The sequence below is a fragment of the Myotis yumanensis genome, unplaced genomic scaffold (genome assembly GCF_028538775.1).
Source record: "Myotis yumanensis isolate MYYU_CA2020_CCGP unplaced genomic scaffold, mMyoYum1.0.hap1 SCAF_4, whole genome shotgun sequence".
Lineage (NCBI taxonomy): Eukaryota > Metazoa > Chordata > Mammalia > Chiroptera > Vespertilionidae > Myotis > Myotis yumanensis.
In genome coordinates, this window is record NW_027223755.1 from 70,803,288 (window position 1) to 70,813,754 (window position 10,467).

General features: G+C 39.3%; 1 protein-coding gene across 1 annotated transcript; it reads left to right on the forward strand.

The window, feature by feature from the left end:
- The first annotated feature begins 6,480 nt into the window (after positions 1 to 6,480).
- On the forward strand, positions 6,481 to 7,898 carry LOC139009444 (large ribosomal subunit protein eL42-like). Its single transcript, XM_070413747.1, has 2 exons — positions 6,481 to 6,490; positions 7,549 to 7,898. Exons 1-2 carry the CDS (start codon positions 6,481 to 6,483, stop codon positions 7,896 to 7,898), a joined length of 360 nt encoding a protein of 119 aa, XP_070269848.1.
- The last annotated feature ends 2,569 nt before the right edge of the window (positions 7,899 to 10,467 follow it).

Below are 10,467 nucleotides of genomic sequence, written 5' to 3' on the forward strand. Positions count from 1 at the left end.
AAACTAAAGATTCCCTTATGTTGCCATATAATGCCTTCCATTGTGGAATTCTTTTTTTTAAATATATATTTTTATTGATTTCAGAGAGGAAGGGAGAGGGAGAGATAGAAACATCAATGTTGAGAGAAAATCATTGATCGGCTGCCTCTTGCATGCCGCCTACTGGGGATCGAGCCCGCAACCTGGGCATGTGCCCTTGACCAGAATCGAACCTGGGACCCTTCAGTCTGCAGGCTGACACTCCATCCACGGAGCCAAACCAGCTAGGGGGGAATTTTTATAGAGTGCTATCAGAATCACATTTGCTTTAAAAATGAAATTCGAGACCTGGCTAGGTGGCTTGGTTCGTTGGAACATTGTCCAGTACTCCAAAAAGGTTGCAGCTTCGATTGCCGATCAGGGCACATACTTGGGTTGCGGTTTCAGTCCTGTTGGGGTGTGTATGGGAGGCAACCTATCGATGTACATCAGCGTTTTAATTTTCTCTCCCCCTTCCTCTCTCTCTAAAAATCAATAAAAATGTATATTTGGATGAAGATTAAAAGCAAACAAATGAAATGCAAATTTTAAAACATGAGGCAAAGTAGACAAAAATAAACCTAACTTCATTAGCCTTCTATAAGGTGGTTTTTCACTTTGTTTTTCCCATGAGCATCTTGACCTAAAGTCAGATTGGGTCCACCCATCCTATCTAATAATAGACAAACATGGTAATTGACCATACCTTCACTACTCCTCCCATCGGCTAATCAGCATGATATGCAAATTAACCGCCAACAAAGATGGCAGCTAATTTGCATACTGCAGGCAGGGTGGGACAGTGCAGCCACCAGCGTGAGCCACCATCCTGGGGCGCAGGCTGACCTCAGAAGCCCCAGAAGCCGCCCAGAAGCCATGATCGGGGGGAGATGGGGGTCCCCTGCCCAGGCCTGACACCTCTGGCGGAGGCGTCAGGCCTGGGCAAGGGGCCAATCCGGCCATTGGAGGGTGATGGAGGTCAACGCCTCTGGCTGAGGTGTCAGGCCTTGGCGGGGGGCGGAGCTGGCAATCGAAGGGGTCTGGGGGTCCCCTGCCCAGGCCTGACGCCTGGGCCAGAGGCATCAGGCCTGGGCGGGGGGTGGAGCTGGCAATCAGAGGGGTCTGGGGGTCCCCTGCCCAGTCCTGATGCCTCAGTGAGAGGCATCAGGACTGGGCAGGGAGGCCAAGCCGGCGATCAGAGAGAGATGGGGGTCCCCTGCCCAGGCCTGAGGCATCAGGCCTGAGTGGGGGGCGGAGCTGGTGATCGGGGGAAGATGGGGGTCTCCTGCCCAGGCCTGACACCTCTCACTGAGGCCTGGGCAAGGGCAGAGCCGGTGATCAGGGGGAGATGGGGGTCCCCTGCCCAGGGCTGAAGCCTGGGCCAGAGGTGTCAGGCCTTGGGGGGTGGGGGGGGCAAGCTGGCGATTGGTGTGAACTATAGAGGAAACACCTTTTCTGACTGCTCATTGGTTGAGCTCCCTGTATGCCACTGGTAATATTCTTAGTAACTTGGTTAATAAGAATCCAAAAAGGTGATCTAGGGTTTTTCACCACACTCCTGGTGAAAAAAATGAAGTTCTGCTGCTGGAGGGCTAAGAAATGTCATATCCTGCCCTAGCTGGTTTGGCTCAGTGGATAATGCCTTGGCCTGCCAATGGCAGGGTCTGAGTTCAATTCTAACCAAAGGCATGTACCTAGGTTGCAGGATCCTCCCTGGCCGGGGCCCAGGTCAGGGCTCATGCAGGAGGCAACCAATCAAAGTGTTCCTCTCACTTTGATGTTTCTCTCTGTCTTTCCCTTTCTCTTCCACATTCTCTAAAAATCAATGGAAACATATCCTCAGGTGAGGATAAAAAAAGAAAGGAAGAAATGTCATATCCTATGAAAGACACATCTTGAAAATGCCTAAAGAAAGTTGTCATTTTTTCATGGTGAAGGGACTGGAGTCCATGTTGATGAAAAAACCTTGCTGGCTGCGGTGACTGGCAGTGGCTACAGTAGCGGGGTGATGGGGCTGGTGCCTTCCCCTGATCTGCCTGGTCACCTCCCACAAAGGGAGGCCAGACTGCGGCTTAGGCCCTATCCCCAAGGGGAGCAGGGAGCGGGCCTAAGCCATCACCAGGACATCCCCTGAGGGCTCCCAGTATGTGAGAGGGGGCAGGCTGGGCTGAGGGACATCTCCCCCCCCCCCCCCCCCAGTGCACGAATTTTGTGTACCTGGCCCCTAGTCTATGTATAAAAATCTATATATCTAAAATCTATATTTTATATACCTATATCCCTATATATGTCTCTATGTATGTCTCTCTATATCTAGATCTATTTGTATCTATATAGCTCTAGCTGTCTATTTATCTACATCCATATTTAAAAATTCTTAGGGGGATTCTTAAACACAGAACTCTATTAAGATTTTTTTGAGAATGATTGATCCTATAAACAATTCATTATTGATGAAAGCATAAGAGTAATTAGAGGGATTTTGTGTAAATTTAGAGCTCTCTTCTCTCTGGTGTAGTGATTGCTCTTCACCTATTAGATAAGGGTGTTTGGCACATAGCAGATGCTTAGTAAACACTGTGGAAACCACCAATTATCCACCTTCCAAATAGCCAGGGTCCTTTTGTGTATCTTACTCCGACTTACTCCCAGGATGTAACCTGTGATGCCTACATTTTACTTTAGGTCCCTTATTACTTAAATGGGTGCATATTTATAAATTTGCAAAAAGAGTACTTGGTACATTATAAACATTTAATAAGTGCTATTAACTAAAACAGTAAATAAAAGTACTACTTTAAAAAAGAGTTCTTAGGATACAATAGGGGTTGGGTCAGATGGAAAAATTCATTGATGTTTCAGTTGAAGGGCACTAGGAAGCATGATATTATTAGTAAGTATGAATCCAGATTGTAGAATATAAACTCAATAAAGAGGTGACTGTCAAGAACTGTAAGAGACTGGGGTTTTACCCTGCCCCCAAGCTGCCAGGTTAGTCCCAGTTTCATGGATGCCAATGAATGGTCTTAGAACTCAGACTTGCTGTTGAGAACAATTATCTTTTTATCTTGGATAATTCTTTTGACTGCATCCCAAACCATGTTCTCTAGTTGCTAATAGAAAAGCCATTTAAAGATTTGGTTTCAGCCACACTAAGCCTGGAGCACAGCATGAGCTAGCGCTCCCAGCAACATTCAGTAGCATTATTTATTTTTTTTATAACCCTTTCTCACAAGGTGGAAGTTTAGGATAGAGATCCAGGACCCTACTTTTTGTGTGGAGAATTTTAAAAATTCCTCTTTCAGCATCAAAATTTGGGACACAAGAAATTTGCATTGTGTCAATTTCAGATTGATAGAGAGGTATATAATGTATTTAAATTCATGTTCTTTCCCTTTTTATGTTTTACCCACATCTCTCTCTTTTGGATTAGAAAGGGTTCATGAAGTGTGATATCACTGCATCATCTTGACTAGTTTACACTTTGAGGTGATTTTAGAGCTCTGATTGCAGGCCAGTGTCATCTTATCTCATTTTATAATGCAAACAGTAGGTCCGCTTCCTAATTTGGGGTGATGGTCTTTGCACATTGTAATTATTGCATCAGATGATCAGTTCTAGCTGTAGGAAAGTGTGCTGAAATGTAATCATTTGGATGCTAACATCCAGCTGTAGTGAATTAAATAAGCCATGCATGTGCTTTTTAAAAAAATTTATCTAAAGAAAAATATATATTCTTGCTACATTTCCTCCCACAATTGGAAAGTTCAGCTTTTTTAAATATATTTTTATGACTCCAAAATGGAATATCAACCACATATGTTAAATTAAATATTAGACTATAGCATTAGAGCAATTCTTGGGAAGTTATCTAGAAAACAGATGGTTGTTAGTCCCACCCTGTGGCAGGAGAAGGGACTAAGTAATCTTTTGAAGTATCTCCCTGTCTTAATATGTTAAGTATGAGATGCAGGCAGAATGTTGATTCTCTCTGCCACTCAGAGAAGATGCTGCTTTCTCTAGTTATTACTTTCCAAGGAGGCTTTACCAATTAAAGTCAGCACCTAGGATAGTTCACAGCTCATTAATGAATGAATGAATGAACACCTTAATGAATGCTAAATTTGGTTTAAGAAAATTATGTCAATTTAAATGTGTCAATTACATTTAAAGTACTTGTGGTGCATGGCTGGTGTGGCTTCGTGGTGGAGCATTGGCCCAGGAACCAGGAGGTCACTGGTTCAATTCTGGGTCAGGGCACATGGCCGAGTTGAGTTGCAAGCTCCATCCCCAGTGCGGGTGCATGCAGGAGGCAGCCAATCGATGATGTATATCTCTCTTCAATATTTCTATCTCTCTATCCCTCTCTCTCTAAAATTCAATAAAAAAGTATTTTAAGAAAAGTACCAGTGGCATTAGTACATCTGTTTACTCTGGAATTTATTATTTTTTTCTAATTTTCAAAATTTCATGTTTGTTGAATTTTATTGTTTTAAGTAAACATTTAACACAGCTTTAACTAGTATGTTGGCAACTTATTCTTGGTTGTATGACTATAGTGACATGTTTAACTACACATGGCATGTTCACATTCTATTTTTAAAGTAGACATCAATCATTTACCAGATTCTTTATTGCCTCAAGAGACTTTCTTAGCAATGATGTTGTCAAGGAAACACACTGAAACTGTTACATAAAGAGATGTCTTTTTAAGGAAAATCTTTCAAAATGATATTTTTATTTCCCCCTCCCCCCGATTGTGTTGAATTATAATTTATAAGCAATTCAATTTTAGTAAATATTTTATAAGCAATCCATGTAATGTTATAGCTCTGGAAATATCTGTCAAATACAGACAATTTTGAATTTCAAGTTTATATAATTAGATGTCACTAACACTGTGTAAAAACCTATTCAGGAGATTTAAAAAATGATATGATGTCTGATTCTCATGTTAAATATATTAAATTTCAGTGAAATCTTCAAGATGCAAATAATGATTTTTAGAATTAATAGATAATTTTTTTCTATTTTTCACATTGACAGTATTTGAGGGAGAGAAAAGAGACAATGATTTTAAAAGTGTAAATTTCAGAGGTCTTAGAAACGTAACAGGAAGTGCCATTGAGTAACAAGTATATTTTATTTATGTATTCAGGCAATCACATAGAAAATAATAGTTGGAGACTATGTTGGTCATAGGCTTCCATCTTTAGCACTTGCTTGATATCAATTTCAAACTTATATTTTAGAATTGAAGGAAATAACCTTAAATGAGAAGTTTGGAAGGCCCTGGCTGGCATGGATCAGTGGGTAGAGCATTGTCTCATCTGATTGCACCGGAGGGTCATGGGTTCAATTCCCAGTCAAAGGCACATATCTGTGTTGCAGGTGTGAACCTTGGCCCTAGATCAGGGTGTGTATGGGGACACAGCAAATCCATGTGTCTCTCTCACATGGATGCTTCTCTCTCTCTGTCTCTTCTTCTCCCTCATCTCTCCCCCCTCGCTTCCACTCACTCTTTTTTTTTTAAAAATATATTTTATTGATTTTTTACAGAGAAGAATTAAGAGGGACAGAGAGTTAGAAACATCAATGAGAGAGATCGATCAGCTGCCTCCTGCATGCCCCCTACTGGGGATGTGCCCGCAACCAAGGTACATGCCCTTGACCGGAATCGAACCTGCGACCCTTGAGTCCGCAGGCCGACACTCTATCCACTGAGCCAAACCGGTTTGGCTCCACTCACTCTTTTAAAAAAAATTAATGGAAAAAATATCCTCAGGTGAGGATTAAAAAAGAAGTTTGGAGGAAGATATTCTAGAGTATACATCGCATATGTCTTGCTAAAGAGTATGTATTTATTTGCATTACATCATAGAATAATTTTGAATTTGAGGGAACTGAAGAGATCCTTTAACATAGGAGGAAATGTGCCAACAAAGGCTAAGAACTTGCCTAAAGTTACTTAGGAACAAAGCCAGACATAGAACTTGGTTTCCCGATGCTGGTTCAGTGCCATATTGTTGGCTTAAAGAACTTGGGTTACCACTTATCTACTAGGATTCTTTCCCAACCATTAGCACCACTGATCTTCAACTGAAATGTCACTCCCCGTAGCATGTTACCCAGAGAGGAGCCTGGAGATAGGCAGAGGGTTCCAATCACATAATCAGTTGAGTACTAATAAGGAAATACATATGACAAAGTTAATCAAGACTAGGGAAAAAATAAACCCTGAAAGGACTAGAGGGAACAGTGTCTGTAGTTCAGACAGGGCTGTGAAAAATGCCTTCACCTACTAGCCAGAGGGAAAAACTCATAAACCAGTGGGAATTGATTAGACTAGGAGAATTGTCTTTCCTAAAGAGAGGGAAGGGCATAATTTAACCCTAGAACTGTAGAAGAAATGTAGCTTTGATCCCACCAACAAAGTTTAAAGACTAAACCCAATGGATCAACATGTTTCCAGGTAACCTGGTTATTTCATCATAGAAAAAGCACCTGGTACTACAGGACAAACTTTTTAAAAACTGAAAAAGGGTTAAATAAAAGGTCAAAGAACTATTTTGAACATGTGCTGTTGCTATCATCACAGCTTAAAAAAAAAAAGAATCAATTGCCTTCACATCTAAATCTCAAATACACCAATTAGAAGATATAATAGAAAAAGTCCATTTACAATACTATCTAAGACTGACAAGAAACATATAAACCATCAGGGTATAATTTTAATAGTCTCAAAAGTAGATTTAATAAATGGAAAAATACTATATGCTAATGAATACAGTATCATAAAAAATATCAGTTCTCTCACTCATGATACAGATATAAGGTAAACCATATTTGAATACCAAATGCATCTTTTTTTAAATTTAGTTTTCTTTTCCTGGATCTAGACAAATTGATTCTAAAGTACACATGGAAAAAGTAACAAGCAAGAATAGCCAAGAGACTCCTGGGGAAAAAGACAAACAGTAGAGGAGTCTTAATCTCTGAAGTATTAAAACGTATTACTCAGCCTTTATATTCAAGACAAGATAGCATAAAAAGACACAAGATCAAGAAAGCAAGATACAGTGAAGTAAGAAAAATCTAGAATTAGAACTAAATGCATATACATTTAGTCTATGATAAAAAATGGTAAACCAATGGTGGGAAGTTGACAAATCACTAAGGAAATGATGGACATTTAAATAAATGAGCTTAAGGCAACTGAAGAACTATTTGGAGAATAAAATATAAAATTAGATCAATGCCTCAGACCATCACTTGTTTGAAAAGGAAAATACTTTTTAAAATGATAGCCCTGAAAGAATACAGATGTATTACTTTGTAACCAAGGAGCACAGATATCTAATTATGAAGAAAAATCCAAAAGCAATAAATGAAAGAGTTATAAAGTCCACTTTGTGAAATCGGAACACTTCTGTTTAAAATCATAATCGAAGTCAGTAGGCAAACAACAAATTGTAAGGAAATCACACACATATGTATATGTATATATACTTTCAAAAACTGAAACCAAAGCTTTCCCTGCTGATAGTGCTCTCGCAAACATAGTGAACATTCCTAAAACCCACCAAACCTTCTGTAAGGAGCGTGGCAAGCATCAACCCCACAAAGTAACACAGTACGAGAAGGACAAGGATTCTCTGTTTGCGCAGGGAAAGCGGTGTTATGACAGGAAGCAGAGTGGCTATGGTGGGCACACTAAGCCAGTTTTCTTCAAAAAGGCTAAAGCTACAAAGAAGATTGTGCTGAGACTTGAGTGTGTTGAGCCCAAATACAGATCTAAGAGAATGTTGGCTATTAAGAGATGCAAGCATTTTGAACTGGGAGGAGATAAAAAGAGAAAGGGTCAAGTGATCCAGTTCTAAGCTTCATATTTTGTTTTATTGTGACAATGAAAACTTGAGGACATGTTCACTTAAAAAACACACACCCAGAAACAACAACAACAAAAACACAAAAATTGAAACCAAAACTGAGAGAAAATTGCCAAAGATATCGACAGTTTATAAGAGGAATTGGAAATGACTCTTAAGAAGATAAAAATACATTCAGTCTCACTAAGAATAAATTAAAGCAAAAGTTGTATTATTTCTCACCTATATGATTGGCAAAACTCCAAAGCTTGACAATGTACCCTGTTGATGAGACTGAAAAACACAAAAGGTGTCAGATGATCACTTCTGGGAATGTAAAATAGCATGACTTCTGAAGGGCGTAATTTGGCCATTTCAAACAACATTAAAGATCCACTTATTAGTTGATCTTCCTGGACTATAATCTGAAAACATATAACACTATGAGATAACATATGCACGCATTTATTTGTGAAAATGTTACTTATTACATCAATGGATAAGAGAATCAACTATGACTATTGGCCTAAAAGCCAGGCGGCTAAAATCATGGAAAATCACTCACCTGTCCTGTTGAATGAAGCACAGAACAAATGGAGAACTAGACAGGCTTGCAGTCCCTGATTCTAAGTCCCAAATCCCAGGCCTGTTTGCCCTGATATAAAAGGAATAACAATTATATTAATGGACTAGAGGCCTGGTGCACAAAATTCGTGCACAGGTAGGGTCCCTAGGCCTGGCCAGCAATCAGGACCAATCTGTGGGGCGACTGGAGGGGCAATCAGGGGCACCTGCCTTGGCTGACCTGGGGCCTTTGGGCTGGGGGCAGCTCCTGCATTAAGCCTCTGCCCCCGGTGGTCAGTGTGCGTCATAGCAACCAGTAGTTCCAGCCGTCATTCCGCAGTTTGGTCGATTTGCATATTAGGCTTTTATTATATAGGATTCTTCCATACAGTTCCAAATGATTCAATTACACAGTTACCTTTTTAAATATGCAGACATATTGGTACCTGACCTTTTCCTTCCTTCCAGATCCTCCTCTTTTCATTCCTACATTTCACTACGTAGGAGGCTGACTCTGCCTCTTCTAAGTGTGTCTGGACGATCCCTCATATTACATTGTATTTCCTAAAATGGCACTAAGTCTCACCTGTTCTAGCTGGAATGGCCTCAGCTTCTGGGAAGGAGTGAGGTGGAGATGTAGAATGTTCCATATTAGTTTAATATTTCCAAAATGTTACTTGCATTGCACTCACTTTGACAAACACTGTAGCAATTAGTACAACTTTCCCGGAGAGGAGCAGAGGACTGCCTGTACCCAGTGTAAGAATGGCAAGGCCAGAAGGTCAAGTAGGGCCTATTGTTTGCCTTTTCTGTTTCCCAGAAGGAGTAATCAGTCTGTGATTGCTAAGGTAATGATCTATTTCTTGTAATTACTACAAAAGTTACCATGGTAACTTTTACCACAGAATAACTGAGCTGCTATCTGAAAAACTTTGTTTCCTATAAATGTGGAAAAGACCAGGATTTGCAATTTCATCTAAATATTCTTTAATATTTGTGACTTTGAAATGAAAAGGATATCAGAAATTGTGTTTTATTCAATAATATTAGCAAATATACTTTCATGATCATAATCCTCATCGTATGAGAAAAAACATAGTTCAGTAAACTGAAGTTGGTACATTGTACTGTTAGTAGAATAGAGAGCCCAGCAATAAACCTCTATGATAAATTAATATTTGACCAAAGAACAAGTGCATACAATGGGGTAAAGACAGCCCCTTCAATAAATGGTGTTGGGAAAATTGGACAGATACATGTACAAAAAGGAAACTAAAACACCAATTTACACTATATACAGGATTAAACTCAACGTGGATTATAGACTTAAATGGAAGTTGTGAAATCAGAAATATCCCAGATGAAAATATAACCAGTAAAATCATGGACATTTCTTGTAGCAAAATTTTTGCAGATATATCTCCTAAGGCTAGGCACAGGAGACAGCCTGTTGATGATTCTTATTATTGAAGTTTCTATCTCTCTTTCCCACCCTTCCTCTCTGAAATAAATAAAAATATATTTTTTAAAAAGGTCAAAAGTTCTTCAAACTCTCTTCATTAATTATATGTATTTAAATTAACAAGTAAAATAAACTTTTAGTTCTCTCTTTTTTTAAAAAAAAAGTCTATTGAATATAAAGGAAATATAATAGTCCAAATGGATTTTGACAGTCAGAATTATGAAAATGGATAAGCTATGGCCGGAGGCAAAGTGAAAATAAGATATAAGGAGGAAGCCAAAGATTATGCTTTCTCTTGTGTATTCATATTATAAAATGTTGCACAGACAAACCTGGCTAAGATGGTATTCTTACCTGGCTTGTCTCTAGGAATGTCATTATCTTGACCGGTGTTGTCAATAGTGAATATCTGCAACTGATAGAAAGGTAAATTTACACTCTGGACTTTTTCAAGGCAGCACAAAAAATTGGGCGAGTGCTACTTATCAATGGTCAATTTTGGTTAATAATCTTATCCACTGAAAAGACTATACTTTTTTTCTCTGGCAATTTTTA